This window comes from Amblyomma mixtum, chromosome 4 (genome assembly GCF_055824585.1).
Source record: "Amblyomma mixtum isolate Tamu chromosome 4, ASM5582458v1, whole genome shotgun sequence".
Taxonomy (NCBI): domain Eukaryota; kingdom Metazoa; phylum Arthropoda; class Arachnida; order Ixodida; family Ixodidae; genus Amblyomma; species Amblyomma mixtum.
Window position 1 is genome coordinate 94,180,234 of NC_143015.1, and position 20,083 is coordinate 94,200,316.

The 20,083-nt window shown below is 45.9% G+C and overlaps 1 protein-coding gene across 3 annotated transcripts in view; it reads left to right on the forward strand.

Moving 5' to 3' along the window:
• The window catches only part of LOC149347459 (mitochondrial dicarboxylate carrier-like), a 37,573-nt gene extending 23,959 nt beyond the window's left edge, over positions 1-13,614 (forward strand). For all 3 annotated transcript variants that reach the window (XM_089587128.1, XM_089587129.1, XM_089587130.1), the window contains exons 8-10: positions 1,789-1,869; positions 3,803-3,859; positions 6,525-13,614. In XM_089587128.1, coding sequence (XP_089443254.1) covers positions 1,789-1,869; positions 3,803-3,859; positions 6,525-6,632 — 246 coding nt within the window. In that variant the 3' untranslated portion in view covers positions 6,633-13,614. The remainder of the gene's footprint in view (positions 1-1,788; positions 1,870-3,802; positions 3,860-6,524) is intronic.
• The last annotated feature ends 6,469 nt before the right edge of the window (positions 13,615-20,083 follow it).

The following is a 20,083-nucleotide window of genomic DNA, read 5'->3' on the forward strand; positions in this document are numbered from 1 at the left end:
AATTATGTGGTTTTTGTTTGCTGGATTGTTGGTCCATCTGGCGACGATATTAGTTTGATGTTAGATATTACTTGATGAAGAAAACGACATGCAGTGCACAGCGTGACAGTGTGTTGCAGTTTAACACGAGGCGTGATCGGCTGCGGTGATAGCATAGTGATCTCGTGCACTGGCCAGCAAAGCTGGTCTGTTCATGCTGCTGCAGGTTCGAAGCCTAGCCTTGGAAATATTTATTTTATTTACTTTATTTAGGCTCACAAGGTCAACTCAAGGGCAGGCTTCAGCAATGAACTGGCTTTTGCAGCTTTCGTCATGATGTAGAGCTTTTGCTCTGAAGGAAGATGAAACACAGGATGACTGGTCGCTCACAAGTTCAGTCAGGTCGTTGACTACTTTTTTTTTTTGGTTTTGCTGGTGCGAGCGCTGAGAACTTGAGTATGCTTTGGTCGGAGATGTCAAGCATTATAAATGAAAACAGCCGCAGATTTTGGACGGCCCCTCGTTGAGTTGCTTGGTGACGAGGAGTGTTTTCTTTCGAAAGCACCTGCCATTTTGAAAACTTTGTACATCTGCAAAATAAAAGCCTCTAGATGACACAGCGGGTTGGAAAGTTACTTGTGTAGTTAGTGCTAGTTCGTTACCGCTCTTGGAGTTGGTACCGGTCAGCCTCACTTCATACTCAGTACCTTGTCTGTTTCGTAGAGATATACCACTTACAAATGGCCCATTGAAAACAAACTCTCACTGAAGGAGTGACATCGATGTGACTGTTTCTTATTATTGCATGTTATTGCCATAGCATATGGGCTTTTATACAGTCCTATATGAATAGTGGTTTTCTGGTTCAAAATGACTTCGAAGCGAGTAATAATTTTCTTCAAATAATTTCGAAGCGAATATCTCGAATACTTCCGGAACACCAAAAAAAGATTGTCTTTGCAGGCTAGTTGGTTTTTTGCAGCCAGACGATACCTTATTCAGCTCAGTGAGCTTGCAGTTGTACTGCATTAAAGGGGAAATGCTGGTCTTAAAATGAAAAATTAGCTATTGTAATGAAATTAAGTTTCTGCATGTGTTATCTCCTGTGTTTAAAAATAAAATTAGTTTCTGTATGGCTTATTTAGTTCCCATACTATGGCAATATAACTGGAGCCTAATTAGTTAATTTCTTAGTGCTGTAAAGACATTTTCTTCGAAATTTCTTGGTCCTCATTGAAATGGAGCTTCAGAAGATGATCTGCCATGTGGAGCTGTGCTATTTATGTTATTATTGTGGTACAATTGTGGCGAAAAGAAATGTGAACAATGTGGCACCTACTCGCTAACCAAACCTAAGCAGCATAACCACTGATGACAAGCTGTCAAAACTTGTAATGAAACTACATGGCAGGCCGAATTGATTCGTTTGGCAGGTTGAGATGAATTCCACGTGTTCATCCATGCATTCAGTACCTTCTGCAGTGTACTCAGAAAGCATGGGATAAGGATTTAGTGCCTGTAGCCCTTTAAGAAAGCTACCTTCAGTCGCCTAGCTTACTGTGAACATTGTGATAGAAGAAACAAATTCCGCATTCTACTCCTGTTTTTGTGATAAGTGAGCTTGGTTCTATATGCAACTCGCAATGAGATGACGGCTGGCACTTCTGCAGTTTGTTCACCAGCTACAAGTTGGACCAATCTTATTCAAAATTTTTTTCTTCTCAGGAGATTCGGTCATTGTTTGTCACTGTTTAGCATTTCGCTTGCTTTTATGGCACGAACAAAAGCATGTTTCCCCTGTCCTTTCAGGCTGGCATCGCTACGACACTGACGCAGCCCTTGGACGTCATGAAGACGCGAATGATGAATGCCAAGCCGGGCGAGTACAGGGTGAGCATTACACTCTCAGGGATGAGTGCAGTTTGGTGCAGTCAAACGCAGCTGTGGTGAAGTTCGTTTTTACCAAAGTTTCAGTGCCACAAAATATATATACTCGACTCCAGGTCGACGAACACTGATTTCGTCCTGCGTGTTCCCCTTTCTTTGTCCTGTGTTTTTTTTTTTTTTGCGCTGAAAAAATGTATTCTACGTAGTGAGTTCACATTGGCAGACATGTTTGGCCAGCTGTTGCATGTTCCTTTTATTCATGAATAGGACTAGGAATCTTCATAGCTATTCATATAAATTTGTTTGTTGAGCACATGGTGAAAACTGAGCTCTGTGCATCAGGCTGTACTTGAGCAATACAATAAGAACCATTTATACATGGCAGTGCTCTTTGGTATGCTGACAGTAGAGCTTAGAATTTGTTTCGATTCAAGTGTCAAAAGTAGTTGGGTTAGGTGAGGGTATCTAACATGGCTCTTCCACACCCTGATGAGTGGTCCCGTGAACCTCTGTTCTAAGGTGTGAGCTGCTGTAAATGGTAGCACACTCAGCCAGTCTTGGTGGACGGCAGGTGAAATTTCGGCAGGCCCGCCTAACCTGTGACTTGTCCCTTTGCATCTTCGTGTATAACGACTTGCATGGCTTTTGAACCTCCGGTTGCAAAAGTGGTTAACATACCGTATTTTCCGGTATATAAGACGCGGCTTTTTTTCAAAAATCTTGCTGGTGCGTCCTATACAAGGGTGCGTCTTATATGCGACTTTTTCTGTTTCTTTTGCGAGTTCAGATATTACTCAGGTCCATGTTCACGCTTTTTTCACCGAAAAAACATCACTACCAATAACGCGGTTTTAATACGGTTAATACTTCAATACGGGGACCACCGAGAGCAACTTTATTATTAAACGGTGGGGATGACGACTTCCGGAATCATAAACCCGCGACCGTTTCGCAGGCCCCAAGCAAAAGTAATGTGAAATGCCAAAAGATAGTGACGATCGCGTTTCTCGCCATTGTCAAGACAAGCCGGTGTTTCTTTCAGTCACCCTTTGCAACTTTGTTTGCTCCGTGTACGTAGTACGTACGTAGTGCGAAGAAAATGTTTCAGCTGGGTCGCCTCCAGAAATGGGCATGCTTTTTGATAGCACATCTTAAGATCAAGACTTCGAAGGTTTTAAGTTAATATAAAATGTTCTTATGGACATAAGGAGAGTTCCTTCGTTCTTTTTTTCTTTTTTTTTTGCTAAAACGTGGGTGGGTATGGCGTGAGTGTTGCCTTTTTCGATCACTTAGCGGTGCTTAAGAACTTCTCACAGGTACGGTGCATTTTGCAATGGTCGCACAAGCATGTTTAATTAAGCCTCACTAGCCTAACTGGGTAAATTGGGATGCGTCTTATACACGGGTGCGTCTTATATAATAACTTTTTCAATGACAGCCTGCATATATGGGGGGTGCGTCTTATACACCGGAAAATACGGTATGCTTGGAAAGTGAAATGTACTTTAGTAATGCCATCATTTGTTTTATTTACGGTCAGGGGTGATTATGTGTTGCCAATAGGGGTGATGAACGAGCACGGGTGAGCAACTATCGTTAATCACACTGTGTGGTGAACGAGCCGCTATCCATATCAGAGTGTGTGGTTGGTTTCTTCAGAAAGTTGACTTACCTAATGTCTCAGTGCAGACATGGAACCTTGATAATCTAGTGTAAGGATGGTGCATGCAGGCAGCTTGTTCTTCTTGAATATGGTCGGTAGAACATAATAAGCGCTCGGGTGAAATGTAAGTTTGTGACTGTGTGAGATAGCCTTTGTGTGTGGCTCCGTTGTTGCCACTTGAAGTGTTTGTCTTCTCTCTTGCTGTGATCCTGGTATGCTGTGCAGTTCTTTTGTGTCATGGGGCTTTTTTGTGTTTTGCATTTCTCACTCCAGAGTATACTACACTGTGCCCTAGAAACAAAGAAATTGGGAGTCATGGCTTTCTTCAAGGTGAGTGTCTTCACCACACGGCCATAGCACCCTGAACTAGCCTGGACCACTGTCGGCTGATAGAGAGAATAAAATGACAGCTATCAACACGCCTGGTTAGCACCGAACTCAAATTGTGTACCTCTGGAAGCAAGCTATCTATGCTGTCGTGAATCGCTCTCATCAACCGGAGAGAGCGAAACGTTGTGGGGTTTAAATTGGGGAGATAAATCCGTTCTCCCCGTTTAACCACGGCTGAGCCAGTTCAAAACCGCACGGACCTCACCTCATGGTCGCGTACGCTACCGAGCGCACGCCGACCACGGCGGGCCTTGCTCTGCGGGAACAAAGGAACGACACACTGGCTGACACAAACAAGGCATTTATTGCTATAACAACAATAACGCCAGCTAGCAACAAAATACACTGAGGAATCGAGGATGTCCGACTCACCAGCACGGTTACGAGCGAATGTTCGCCCACGGTAGGGCAGAGGGAATAACTCCGAGGCCGGACGGGACGAGCTGAGGGGAACATGTTTCCACACGAGGTCGCCCGCGGCGAAGAGCGGAGCCGCTCGCGAAACGTCCGCGAGCTATCCCGGTGCCGAGCAGAAGAAACCCGGCTATCCCTCGCGCGCGCGCAGCAAAACGCCATCCGTGGCGCTGGTGTCGCTGCGACGCGAGCGCCCTCCCCTGTTAGTTAAAAGTAACTGAACCGAGAGGAGTGCTTTGCGGGGGAGCTAACCACAGGGAACTAGTGCATTGCGGGAAAGTGAACGCAGGGGACGAAGGCGTCCCAACGTTGAATACCGCATTCCTTTTTTTCTGCGCTGCTAAGGTTTGAAGATATGTGGCCTCTGTGGCCCAAGGATGGCAACACAGCACACACCATAATTTGCAGGGACTCCTCTTTGGAGCAACAGGCTTCCAAAGTCTCTGGGCTTTTCTCTAGGTTCTGCATGCATGTGTGTGGTGTTCCTTTAGTGAGCTACAAAAATGATTGTTCCTGGTTCCTTCTAAGCATATACCGTATTTACTCGCATAATAGGCGCACTCGCATAATAGGCGCACCCCTAGTTCGGGCACGAAAAATCAGATTTTTTTTTATTTCCGCACATAAAAGGCGCACCCCGAACTTGGCACTGTGATTAGTACTGTATTTACTCGATTGCAAGCCGACACCTCGCCACCCCCCCGCTCCCCAATCTTTATTTTAACAAAGCTTTTGCTGAACTGACTACTAGTCTTCACTAGTGCCGCTGCGGACCCACAGCACGTACAACGACATCGCGTAGAACAGCCGCACACAGTTTTCAGGGATGCTCACTTTAAGCGTCTGTTTGGAAAGCTTCATCTCCAGCTGGAAACGTTCCCGACTTAGGCCCGCGAAAACCTCGGCGCTTGGAGTCGCGTACGAAAATTTAGGGACGCCGCAGTCGCAACTGCCCCACTTCTCGGCCACGTCGTATTTTCCGACCTGCCGCACGCTAGCCGTGTAGTTGTTAAGGTGCTTGGCCGTCGAGCTAAAACAGCAACGCTCCGCGGCAAAGCCATAAACCACGATGAACTATCGCGCTACCGCAGATCCCGGCACTTGACAGCAACAAAAAAAAACAAAAAAAAACGAGCTGGAGATGCTGATGGCGATATGGATAGCGAAAGCTCGCGGCGCGGCGGAGGAAAACGTTGATGATGATGATAAGCTCTAAATCGGGCGCCCTCCGTGGGTGGCGTCTGGAAGCTCCTGTGCGCATGTGTGGCCTCCGTGATCAAGCGCCCGTTGCGCGCAGCCGGAGCCGATCGCAGAGGCCTCGGCGCGTGCATTCCGAAGGCTATTCCCGCGTAAGTCAGGAAAGTTTCGGTGCAGACCTTACACGGATCTTTTTTTTTTAATATTTTCTTCGGGAAAATGTGGTGCGGCCCCGTACACGAGTGCGTTTACGTGGTGTGTTCAATTTTGAGAGTCGAAAAATTTCCGGAAATTTTACCCCGCGTAGTAGGCGCACCACGAACTTTGAGCCGGATTTTCTGGAAATAAAGTGCGCCTATTATGCGAGTAAATACGGTATTCATGTTACAGTGGAACCTCGATTATACGTCCCCCGGTCATGCGACGACCCGCATTTTACGACGAATTTGTGCGGTCCCGGCAAAACCCCAATAGAGACCATGCATTAAAAACCTCGGTTATACGACGCAAATTTTAGAAGGACCCCGCTTCGTACGACGTCTGGCTCGTACCGTCCGTCAAAAAAGGTCGTCAGCAAACGCAGGCCGGGATGTACCGTATTTTCACGATTCTAAGCACCCCCCCTATTTTCGGAAAAAAATTTCTGAATTTTTCCGAAAATAGGGGGGGGTGCTTAGAATCGTGAAAATACGGTACATCCCGGCCTGCGTTTGCTGACGACCTTTTTCTGAATGTGGATGCGATTGCAATGCTGGGATCTTCCATATCCGATGGTGGGGAATGGAGGATTGCGGTGCTCTTCACCCGGGCACAGCTGCTATGGCACTGGCCGAGAAGAGCAAAGAGAGGAAAAGGTGGTTTAGCCACAGCTGTCATAGCATATATATAACAAAAAAAAATTTGATTAAAATCAGAGAAGCAGTTCATATTTTCTTCTTTTATCCTTGGACCACCCGCATTCAGTTGTTTCGGTTTCCCCCGCATTTATTTCCAGGGCTACATTCCAGCCTTTGTCCGGCTCGGCCCACACACCATCCTCACCTGGGTCTTCCTCGAACAGATGCGGCTCAAGTTCGGCATCGTGCGGTACAGCAGCCAGTGATGCAGCTCGACCCATTGCGCGGAACTTCCAGTTGTTCCCACCCATCAACGTCGATGAGCTGTTCTGGCGACCTCCGCCGTCAGTCTGTTGTTCACGTGACCCCCCCTCCCCCCCATGTTTGCAATGATGCGGAGGTGTTAGTGCGGTTATGACGAGTCCGCAAGGTTGCTTAAGGGCGGGAAATGGCTGGTGGCAGGGCAGGAGACTTACTGGCTCATTATGTGAATCTTCTCATTGTTTATTTGCGAAAAATGGTGACATCTGCCAAGACTTCCCCTCCTCTGTGTTTTACAGTTCGAACCCGCAATTCCTCTTGAAACGGCCCGGTTGTAGACAGTTACACACTAGTAACAATTTGAATGTGTTTGTGTATCATCGTGAACTCTGTGGTGTTGTCACCCCGTATAGTAACATCAGACAACCAGTAATTGGAGATTCGTGCATCGTAATGTTTAAATGAGGGGTTCTTGCACCCAGGTATTGGTCGTAATGTTCCTTTTAAGCAGTTCTGTAATGTAAGGGAGGCAGATTTCATGTGGAGTCTAACGTGCATTGTTTGAAGCATTTATGCTACGATGGCAAAAACACAGCAATAGCCAGTGACTGCCTCTTATTTCTCTATCAGTATACGGAGAAAAAATTGCTGTTTTATAACGAGTCATTAATGATGCCGCAGATAAAATTTCTGTTGAGCCGTCAAATTTCTTGCAGACTGTATGGTTCATAGCTGTGTAGCAAGGTTGTCTCAAATACAATGACAAGCACTGTAGTTTGCCCCCAGTGCTTGATTTTCTGCTGGTTTTTTTTCTCCATTGCGTTAATTATGATAAATTCTGTGCTTTGCTATTTCAGTACCTACAGCTATGAACTTTGATTAAAGACTGTGCATGTGTAATATGTTTATAAACTGCCACCATCACAGCCCCTGGATCTTTGTGGTTTAGCGGGAATGTTAATGTGAAGCTATTAATTAATTCAGCGTGAAGCTCCTGAACTGGAAAAAGCAGGTGGAATTGTGAAAGGTAAGTGCGGTACAAGAAATTTGTGTGCTTTTTATCTGCAGGTGTGTAGTTTGAAGAATCTTGCAGATTTCTATTTTCTAAAACCATTAATAGTTGGCTGAAGTTCTCTGTATCGATCGTGCACGAATTGTAATATTATTGTATTTGAAGCAGAATTTTTCAGCCAACTTTTACACGACTCTTTCTGCTAGGTTTGTGTAGCATCCATGCTATCCACATTAAAGCACATGTGGCTAAGTGGGCCACAACATTGTTGTGTTGCATTTGCCTTTTCTTTTTCAGGCTTTTTTTTTTTGTGGCCTTCAGTTCCAATGCATCTGCCGTTTCAGGGCTTATACACATAGCCTTGCATGGTTACCATATTTTTTGTTTCCAACTTTTATAGCTTAGTTTGGGATTCCAATCTTGAGGTCTCATGCTCTGTCTACATGAGCATCTTTGTTTCATAGTTGGTCATTGAAACCTGTCTTTTCTATTTTCATGCTCATATAGCATATTATCATGGGCAAGTTAGTGCCATTTTCCGAAATTTTGTGTTTGAGAAAAGTTGCGACTTTCACACGAGTCAACTTATGCATGCAATCGCGTCAACCTCTTTTGTCCCATTTTTTTTTTAATGAAGTGTTGAAGGAATGATAGGTTCACCTATGTGGTTTTAAATGTGGCACCCCTTGCCTGCTAAATTTTTTTACACTATTTACTTCCGGTTAAGCACACTACAGTGCATCAACCAATTATCTAGTCAGTGATGAGTGCATAGGATTTCAAATTGTTCACACGACTTGGACGCATGTTCTAACTTAAGCCTAATTAACTATTATAAAACTCTGTGCATTGAAAAATTTGCATATTTACCCTGTGGAATGAAAGCACGCTTGCTGTTTCTATTACCATCGTACTTTACGTGTTCAGCAGCAATGCGTGATTTAGTGCCTGATAACTGCATTTAAGGAGCAAGGTTTAGACTCAGTTGTGAAAGCCGTAATAGAAGCAAGCCCGTGGGGTTGGTTAGATTTGTTGGTTGCCATGAATGCGGCCTACATTACATTGACTTTGCATCAAAAATGTTTACCACTTATGTTGCAAAGATATGTTCACATGCCATCATTGCACCGTAGCTTGTGTTTGGTTGGTTGTAGGCCCGAATTCATGGCAACTTTCGTAGTTTGCATGCAAGGAAAGAATGCGCGTAGGCAGTTTTCTCTGAATGTGGTTTCTGTGTGCCATCATGCTATTCAGAGGGTGTAAATGCGTCCATTAAAACTGTTGGCTTCGAAAGTCTTTCCAGTGCTGCCGAGCGAACAAGTGTGACCAGTTTGCGCATTCCGTTCTTGTTTGTGAAGCTGCTGGTGTGTTGAGCATTGATGTTATGTGGATTAGTTTTGAAGTAATTTTCTTTGTGTATGTGTGACAGGTGTTGGAATATAGTGCAGAGCTCATTTTACAGTGCTCACAGTTTCAAGGAGCTCTCTCAGTCTGAAGTGCAGTACATTTAGTACCTTGCAAAAAAACATCAGTTCTATTGTTGCTGGTCTAATATACATATATCTAGGCTGTAGCGGCCTGTTTACATGCTCATAGCCTGTAAAACGTTGTATAGGGAAAATTGCACATTATTGCCATTATTGCATTGCTCTATGAGGTGCAATGCTGCATTGCAGATTTGAACGTTGCTTCTATTCCAGAGAATTATTTCATTTGCAAAGTGGCTTTGTGCGCTTATTATTATTTTCACCCTTTTTTACCTCTGTGCAGTGTTTAGTGTTGAAAAGACCCACACAAAATGGCTTTTGTTTTTGTACCTGAGTTTGTATTGGCGACGCTGCGTGCATTTTTATAGGTTTGTTGAGTTTTTTTATTTTACTCTGTTGTTGCTTGATCTCTCTTTAGAGACGCCCTTGGTTTTATGGTGAGGAGATGCTTTTTCGTTTTCCATCTTGGCAGTGAGACGATCTCTTGTGTCTCATTAGAAGATCTTTTTTGGCCTTTTGGGCGAGGTGTTAATGAAGATTCCAGAATGTGAGCGCTTTGCACCTTGACTTAGAGTGAGCTTGTGGGAGGTTACGATTTTTGTGGGAAGCTTTGTGCCAGCAGTTGTGAGGCTGAACCACGGATGTGTGTTGCGTGTACGCTGTGAATGTCGTTCAGGGTACGAGTTTAGTGCCATAGCTTGCAGTTGTGTAACAGGTTTGAGAAGTCATTAGGACTTGTACCTCTGGACTGCAAAATACTTCGGTGTGCGAAAGGCTGTTCGTTATGCACGAGGAAAAGTTACCCTCATAAGCGAACATGTCTGCTGATTACATGTGGTGAGGTTAAGTGAACTGTGACTTTGCTGTGGTTGACATTGAGACGTAAAATGTGGGTTAGTGGAAGCTTTCTTGTAGTAGATTTATAAGGGTGTTATGCTTGGTAATAACCAGGGGAGTGGCGTATAATGCTCTAAAAATCACTGACCTGAGAGCACTGTTCTGTTATCTTATGGCATATCCCAGTCTGCTGTTTCTTGCCTCAAATGGAAAAGTGTGCTTTGATGGGTGACTTGGAGTTGAATCGTGCGTTCTTATTGGCCGAGATGGATTTTGGGCTCCTTCATGTATTCAGGGCTGTGCTATGGATCACTAATTGGATTATGGCATTAGTGTATTTGCTAATGAAATGGCCATGAGAGATAAGCACGAGCTTAAAATGCTGCCAGATATGTTTTTCGTTGTCAATGAATCAAAGTTCTGACGTTAAACTTGACAACAATCCACTGGCAGAGCTGTAAAAGTGTTATCAAGCATCACTTCCGTGAAGTTCAAGGTAACCATGAGATGTTCTGTTTCATCCAGTTGGGTTTAGTTGTGATAGCGGTCATCTCAATGAAGGTATGGCAGAAATAAGAACACTTTTGGTAAACTGGCAAATCCACATTGACAGCTTTTCTTAAAGTTAGTTTAATACCCGTGTTACACGGGCATTTTCAACGGCAGTTCAGTTAACCCTCAGTTGAGTATTTCAACTGTCGTTGAACTCAACTGGATTCACTTGCTGTTACACGAGCACTTCGCGTTCAGTTCAGTTAGCACACTAACCACGTGACATCGCATCTAGAGCGAAGTGAAAATAAAGAAAAATAGCGTATACATTTTTTTTGTGTGTAGTAAATGATCGTCTTGTACATATTCTTTCCTATAGCGACAAATTTTGTATATATTTTTTGTTTTTGGGTAAAAATTTGCTTGACGATGTCGGTTCGTAGCCAAGACTATCCGATGTGGGTCGGTTCGCTGGTCGTCGTCGATTTTTTGTTTCCTCACTTCGACTGCTCGACGCACACGCTATGTATACGTGTGTTTAATGCGTCAGTTTTATTTGGAGTGTTTTCTTAGTTTCCTGCTTTGTGCATGCCGGAGTACACTGAGCCAAGACAATCCACTACGGAAACTTTTTTTATCCGTTGGACGCCATCTTGTCAGTTGGCCGTTCAACTGGGACCCCTGATCTCAGTCGAACTCAACTGCCGTTGAGATTTGAACGGCAGTTAGCGCTGCCGTGTAACACTGCTAACTGCCGTTCAGCTCAACTGACGGTCAACTGAACTGCCGTTGAAAACACCCGTGTAACAGGGGTATAACAGTGCTAGTGCTGAGGGGTGTTAGTCTTCATGGTTTGCTCCTACTTTTGATAAACAGTGCTAGACATTGCATTACGAAAAACTGTTGAGTGTGTGAGAATACGCTGTTCAGTGTGAGAATAGCTGTTCAATTTTAATCAATATGGACTTTCTGAAGCAACCATATTGCATCTTTCGATTGCCATCTGTTCTTAACATGTCCCAGGCAAAGAACTGTGTTGGTTTTCTAGTGTGGTGCAGTACGTGGTAGTGATTGGTGTGAACGCGACAATGGCTTAGGCATAGCAGATTGCTTGGGGCTTTCGTACTTTCCTCGTACTACTCGGCTTTTGGGACGACCCTCTGTGGTGTGCAAACTGTCTTTCACTGCTTGCCAGTTTTGAAACTAGCCATGTTTGTGGTAGCACAGTTTCAGGACATTGCATCCTTTGTAACGGGCTCGTACTCAGGACCGATGTTTAGAGAGCAAACGAGAGAATTACGTGTTGGCACTTATCTAGAATGAGAACTAAATGGGTGCCGTAGCTGCAACATTCCAAGCAGACACTGCAGTGGATGGAAACGAGAAAGGAGGGAAGGTAGAAAGTAATAGATGCGAAGGAGATAGAAAGGTAGAAGAAGATAGTAGGATTGAGAACACAGGAGAAATTTAAGGGATATTTAGATAATATATAGAAAGCGAATAATAACTGCACTATACTGGATGGTCATGGGAAGGTAGCGGGTTACAGGAGTGTTCTGATATGACTATGGACTATGCCATTGCTGGTCTCTCCCTATTGTGTGATAGGCATGTAGTCCTGGACTACCTTATTTTCAGTATTAGCACTTCTCTTAGACTTACACAAGCTGACAGTCTATAACAAGTGGGCGTCGGGTGAAGGTACTAAGGCATCCTTGAGAATGTCAGAATTTCCACTGCTCTGGCGTTCTTCACAGGAGCCGGGTATGCTTAACATTGGCATATACGTTCCTTCAAGGTAACCTTTTTTTATTTTCTTTTTCCGTAAAGACAACATAGCTTGGGCCGGTGGTTACATTTCATGACTAAGCTATTGTGAAGCTTAATCATTTCTTGGAGGGCGACTGAGACTGTTTCGAACATACTTGACCTTGTGCCGAGGGGAGGCAAGGTTAGGACAGAAGCTCACATTAGATGCCGCGACTGCATTGGACTGATGAACGCAACTAGCTGGAAGCATGCCGACCAAGAACTGCATTCGACTGCAGTTCTTGGTTGGCATGCTTTCAGCTAGTTGCATTCATCACTGTGGCACCGGATGTTATTTACCAGTTGATTGATAAGTTTAAAGTTACACTGCATACAACTCAAGTTTTTTTTCTGGATGCAAATTAATCTTTCCACTCTTTTATTAACACAAGGTGCATTCATTGGTAAAAAAATTGAATTGAGACTTTTTTTTATGCAACCACTCAGTTCAAAATCGTCGCATCAAGAGTGAAAAAGACTCCGTGATTGCTGATGCGAAGTGAATAGTGGTATATTCAAGCCTCAGAGACTCGCGTCAAAACTTCCTTTTATAGCTTCCTTTTAAAGCAGCCCGTTTGTTATTTTATTGCATCGATGCAGACTCAAGTCGAATTTGTTGTTCTCAGTCTCCGTTTAAACATGGCTCTCATACACTACGCATGCACCTCTGTTGAATATGGAGGTTAGGCTTAACTTTGGTATCTGCCAATGAATTCCATTATTGTCGCCCATACAGTGTTTACATGTAGGTGGGTCCTATGGAAATCAGCGTTTGTTGTCCCTAAAGGATCGATGCCCCTTGGGCTCCTCTAACAGCTTGCGTACTATGTGCAGATGGTGCTAACGCGCTAGTCAATAGCTTGGTCCTCATCGTGTAGACGGAGCCGTGACACATTGTTGTGCGACATTGTTGACATGGCAGACGGCCATGTGTATAGTATTGCTGTCGCTTACATTGCACTTAATTGCTGCTGTTTTGAACAGTTACTGCAGCAAAAATCTTGCCCACTGTTAACTGTTTTTCGAATTGGTGAACTACGGTGTGTGCAAGTCAGCAGTGCCTACAAAAAATTGTTTCCAGCCGAGGTAAAAGCTAGCCGTTGTTGTACCCTCAACCTCTGCTTCTGTGAACTGTTGGTGTTGTGAAGTGAAAAGCTTGCATATATTTTTGGAACACTGTATCAGTGGTTTTTTGTTACTTTTTGTTTTGTTTTCCCTTTTTGTTTCAGTAGCCCAGGTGCTGGTGGGACATTTCTATCACACACAGTAAAAGCTTGCTCATAAATGTGTTTATTTTTGTACAGTACGTGTAGCCCGGTTATGCAATAATAAATGTTTCAGTGGTGTTGATTGTTTGTTTTCATTCTTCACAATGCCATTCAAAGTTGAGTGCACTCTCTGAACTGTCGATGGTTTCCATCTGATCTCGCCTTTCAGGCAGCGTTCAGTTTTAGAACACTTGGTTGTGTTTAAGTAATCATCTTGCTACTGCGGTTATGCGTCCAAACTCGTAAACGCTGCATAATTTCGGTTGTAGTGATAGCTGTGACAAGATTTTTTGTAACCATAAACAATTTACTTTCATCGCTATCGGGGCATCACTATGGTATGTTGCGCGGCAAAGTAATGCGGACCTTCTCACATGGGTGTTCAATATGTATGTGTTAAAAGATTGGTGGGAGTTAATTGGCCAGTGTATGTGCGTGTAAGGTTGTTAATTAGAACTCGTGTAATTTGAGCCACCTGTTTATACAAAATGCGTCAGTCCCGTCAAAAGAACCATTATCAGTTACAGACTCATCGTCATCATCATCAGCCTGACTACTCCCACTGCAGGGCAAAGGCCTCTCCCATGTCTCTCCAATTAACCCTGTCCTTTGTCAGTTGCCGCCACTGTATCCCCGCAAACTTCTTAATCTCATCCGCCCACCTAACTTTCTGCCGGCCCCTGCTACGCTTGCCTTCTCTTGGAATCCACTCCGTTACCCTCAAGGACCAGCGGTTATCTTGCCTTCGCATTACATGCCCTGCCCAAGGCCATTTCTTCCTCTTCATTTCAACTTGGATGTCATTAACCCGCGTTTGTTCTCTCACCCCACTCCGCCCGCTTCCGATCTATTAGCGTTGCACCTATAATTTTTCTTTCCATAGATCGCTGCGTTGTCCTCAACCTAAGCTGAACCCTGTTTGTTAGCCTCCACGTTTCTGCCCCGTAGACTACCCACGGTATTTTTAATGCACGAGCGCATGCGGCGGTGCGGTTGAAACAGTCGACGCGAGCGATCTACCTCGGTCTATAACCTCAGCGCGCACCCCGGCTCGCAGTGCAGTGGCTCACTGGGGGCACCATTAGCTATAGCAATAGACCATGTGCGTGACTGCCTCGAACGGTGCTACGGACGTTTCCCTGTCACGGGCACGGCCGGATTCGAGGGGAGCCGCTTTCCCTAGGCTACCCGTGTCATGGTCGACTGGCTTATGGGCACGGGGGTTGAATGGCACTGTTAGCACTTAGTGTAAGAGTTGCCGGCTGTTTTCCACACGTCGCTCGATCGTGACAGTATGCGCGTAGCGGCGATCACATGATCTCGTTGGCGTCAGATGTTCCAATTCGTTTCGGCTCGTATACCACAGCCGGACTTGGAGAGCCGGCGAAGCGCGCGCCGCCGCCGGTCGAGTACAGCCGTGCTTTATAGGGAAGCGCACCTGAAGTTTGCTTCCACTGCACCAGCGCCACTTCTCCCCTGCCGGTCATTTTGGCGTTGCTGTCCGGGCACGTCGCCGGCGGAGCGCATTGAGCCAGCAGCCTGTCGGCTGGTACGCGCGTGCTGCTCGCGCAGCTGGCACTCTCTCTTTCATTGTGAGCACGTGCCGTCCTGCTCGCGGGCGCACAAAAGTGGTGTTGCCGCTTGCTGTGAATTCCGCGACGTTCTAAGAGTGGAGAAACTGGTTGTGTGTGCGGCTGTCACAATAGTTCTCTGAACATCAACGGCCAAGGAATGCCCGGGTAAATCTACAGATTTCCTGGTGATGTCCTACATTCTTGGGAAAAAAAATTTAATATTGGAAAATTGTAACGTACAGTAACGGAAATATTGAAGGTAATGGTCCACCCTTTCAATATGCAGCAAAATCTTAGATATTTTTCATCGCTCGTATCGAGCAGTTGACGATAAGAAAAACGTTAATACGAAAAAAAAATGCAAGCCTATCGATGGGAGATTGCTATAGTCAAATCTTCCAGTATATGAAAAAAAAATGCGGTCATACATTTTTTACTATTCAAAAATGTTTTTGTCCGGAATTGTTGCGTATGAAATGGATCAGAACGAGAAACGGCAGGCCTCGATAACTGCTATGGGCAGGGTGAAGTAAGCTTTTTCCTGTTACTAAACACGTTTGGTATGTCGCACGCGTAATATTATTTCTGCGCAGTTTTTGCTGTAATTCACTAAGCATGCAGTGTTTAGTAAAGCTCGCACTAACGAAACTCATTTTTTTTTACCGTTTTTTATTTTGGAGACTGACTGCAGCTAGCGGCATTATGCAGACGCGTGTGAGGCAAGGTCAGTGATCGCCTGAATGTTCCGACTTATGACGCCGGGCTCAATTTTCGAAGTTGCTTTACATGTAAAAAATTTCAAAAAAATAAAAATAATCAAAATGTTTGCTTGCACATGAATGAGCGTTTGCATATGAGCGATGGCTCTGCAAATAATTGTTTTGGGAATGCGCGTGAGCTGTAATCGGAATTAAAATAAATATACGAACCACTTATCTCCGTTGTAGCGATTGACAAACTAGAGCATTTTTTTTCTCTTAGCCGTATATAGCAAGCAGCTGGTAGGCGCATTTCGTGCGTGTTTTCGTTTTTCTCCTCAGCCTCGCGTGTCGCCTTAAGTTAAAATAAAAATTATTTCTATCATTATTCATCGAAACACGTAACAAAATCATTATTATTTGGCCAACAAACCTGCATGCACCGAAGTGCTCAGTCACCCAACGAAATTAAGCATCTGCGAAGATGGCCGTGCCAAAAAAAAATGGTATTACCTCGAATTCCACGTCTTAAATGATCTCGTCATTTACTTGCGATACACATTTCGCCGTTACGGTACCGGCTTTTTCGTCAACAATCTGCTTCACGTAGTGGGCCTGATCCACTAGCAGTTCTTTTTTCAAGTTCGCAGCGAAAAAAAAAAAAAAATTCACTGTCCACTATTTCTTTTAACCTACATCTCAGAGCGTACTGCCGCGACCGAAAGAAGTGCGAACAGCGGAGTGCCTAGGCTCTCCGCTGTTGGAATTTATTTTCGTCACGCTTATACTTGGCTCGCAACACAAATACGCTAGAGACATCCGTGATACAATAACGTACCACTCTAGCGTCTTTTTGTTACTAACGAGATAAAAACGCATTGAAGATAAATTCCGACTGCGCAGCGCGTGGGCGCCGTGCTGTTCGCATTTTTTTCTAGCGCCCCTGTACATTTTGCTAATCCTCTGAAGCTCGCCAGCGTTCAAGCACGAGGGAAAAAGCTCGGGACTGCACAAAGAGATTTGCACGCTGGCCAACATGTGCAAAGTACGTGCAGAACTGGCTTTTTTTCAGGGGAAAGCGCGCTGCTCGCGCAGCTACTCAATGGGAGGGGTGACCGGTTTGCCCGGACAAAAATACGGAGTCGGTCGGAGAGGGCGCTTTTCACTGGCGTCCGCAGCGCCCCCCTGCGAAGCTGCGGTCCCCTATACTCGACGTATGAGCGGGAGGGGTCCAGCCGCTGCCGTCTTGAGCGCAGTCTGCTTTTCTATCCGACTGAGGGGGTATTATATAGCACCACCGGTAGGGGAGGGATGCCTCCAAACTGCCACTTCATTAGTTCCAGCTCAGAGGACTTCAAACGGTCAGCGCTCCTTCTTCGCATGCGCAGTCTTCCCCGAGTATCATGGCTCCTGTCACACGAGAAGCGGCTTTCCCGCTGAGCTTGGAACATAATGGCGGACCTTCGCGCAACTCTGCTCACTGCGGGAGCCTGCACAGTACAGTGAACTAGAATTCTAGTTCACTTTAATATACAGGAGCACCACTAGCACAAACGTGGGACCGGCTGCGAGGAGCCATATGATGTCGAAGCGCCTCCTCTCTGGCCTTTGCAAACCGCGCTAGCGCAATGTGGCACACCGGGCAGACCTGAAGGACAGATTCCTGTGGCTATGCAGCCAAGGCTAGGCAGGAAAGGGAAGGAGACGTGCCTTTGTCCACGTGTCGTGGCGTGTTGATTGTTGCTTGTTCGGGCTTGGGGTGCGGCGGGGTGAAGGTGGAGAGGCTGCGGGATCGCTAGGGAGGAGATCCCTAATTTTATTGCGAAAGCAATACTACGCTATGTTTTGAGCCTTCCGCGTGGTCCCGGCGGTAGTCACGTTTGACCTTGAGACGGCCTCCGGTTGGATGACGCGTGGAGGCGCTCGCTTCTGTGACGTCATACCGAGGTGAAATCTGAGTTACCAAGTCGGTTCGTCGGCGCGGTCCCAACGGTAGCCACGGAGCACCGCAGATCCCTGGCAGTAAGAGATATGGGACGGCGTTCATTTCGAGGAAAGGAAAGGCGCCTTACCAACTATGTGGTTTAGTGGACACCTCAATAGCACTTTAAGCTAATTCCGGCGTTCCGTGCAGCACTCAGGCTTTCGCCTTTTACTACTTTAGTCGCTAAAGTTGCTCGTAATTTACTTTCGCAACCTTCTGGGCTTAACCAAGCTAAGCCTCTGGCAATTTTTTTTTTGCCTAGCCTTGTCGGCACAGCCACAGAAACGTATTCGCCCTTAGATCTGAGTGGCCTACGCGCGAAAAGACCCAGTTCGGCTGACACGTTTGCATTAGACACCTTTAGCATACCGTGTACCGTGTTACCGTTAGCGGAGTACCGGGAGCCCGTCCACCGCCGCTGAGCATGCGTTGACTGGTTCCGGTGCGGCAGGCGTACACGTAGCTGCCGGGTACCTGGCGCCATCTGGCGCCTACAAGGTGATCTGCGCAAGCGCACTGGCGGTGGGCGGGCTCTCGGTACTCCGGTAACGGTAACACGGTATGATAAAGGCGTCTACTGCGATTCCCGCAACGCAGTGCACCAGACGCTCGACACGATGCGCCTACCCCTAATTCTAAGTCTGCGTAATTCGAACAAAATTTCGGGCCACTACGAGTTCGAATCATCAGGATTTCACTGTATTCAGGCGCAGTCGAACGAAAGAGGAATCGAATCCCGACTGCGGCGGCCGCATATCTTGGAAGCCGAAATCGCTCGTGTGCTGTGTGATGTCAACGCGCGTTAAATCACCCCAGGTGGTCTAATTCTTCTGAAGCCCTCGGCTACGGCATCTGTCATAGCTCATGCGGAACTCTTAACGCGGTAGCGTGAAAAGCCCCGTTACCCATAAAATCCGGCGTCGGCGTTGTGGGCGAAAAATTCACGAGCTGACAAATGGTGTCCAGAGAGCAACCTAGGAGGCAGGTAAGCCACCTAGGCCACGTTAATTTGCAGAGTCATCAGAACCCACCCGCCGTACGTACTGCGAGCAAACTGCCCATCGTGGCAGGTGGCAATCAAATTAATGATTGGTCGCTCGGGACGAGTAACCTAGGCCACACAGGGCCCACCGCTGGGAGCACCTGCCATCGCAGGGCAGTGGCGCATTGCTAAATCGCTGCACCACTGCGCCAGGAGGGGTACGAGGACTCCCTGGCACCTGTGAATGTAAAGTAGACAATGACCTTCTAAATGTATGGCAATCGTTATTGCCATACATGCAGATACCGGGTTGATCAACCCGGTATCACGTCATGCCCTGAAGGTGGAGCCAGTCAGGAATGCATGCAGTGTCCAAGCTCTCCAATAGTAGTCTCATTGCCTTACGATAATAGCCCGAGAGCTTTTTAGCTTACACCACACACATAACCATGTACTGCATACACTCACGCAAGAATGGCGTAAATGGGTTATAATAAATATAATATACTACTGTAATGGTGTGGCTACAAGTACAGGTAAGACGTGCACTCTGAGTGATCAGCGCGTTAAGCGGGATCTCACTCATCGGTCATCTGCGGTCAGCACTGTTGCCCAGTCTGGCTTGGAAATGGAAGGACTAGGAGATGAAGAAGACGAAGAACGAGCATGCAGACAGCTGCCATTAAGCCTGAGGACATCATCATCATCAGCGCAGATAGCCTCGGGAGAACACGTGGCCCTTCTGGGGCCCATGGAATAAAAGAGCATGCATTACTGGCGTAGTCTCGCAGAGCATTCGGGGCATAAGTGGAAAGTACTGCAATTTTTTTTTAATGCTTGATGACTCCAGATGTTGGCACGAATGCCAATGTCTTTGCCCGGTGGTGACCATTGCATGTTCCCAATCAATAATGTGTTCAATGGTTCGATGTGCTTGTTGGACGCATTTAATAGGGATTATTTACATATTTTGCCTCGGGATATGAATAAAATCGATGCTTTTTACATTGGATAGATAACCACAACCAGAAGGGCGGTATGGACATTGGAGATGACACTTTCTTCACGAATGAGACAAGAAGAAAACGAGGAATGACGTCAGGATGTGACAGTAAGCCTAAGGACATCATCATCATTAAGCGCACTACAGTAATATTTGGTGTTTTAGTCGAAAATAGATCGGCTGCAAAAACAAAGGATGCATCACCACGCATGAATATACTGGAATTTATTTCAACAGCAGTTGTTTTGGGACGCGCGATTACGTGAAGAAGTAATCCGCATGCTTTTGTACCGGCTTGCAGAGCACAGGC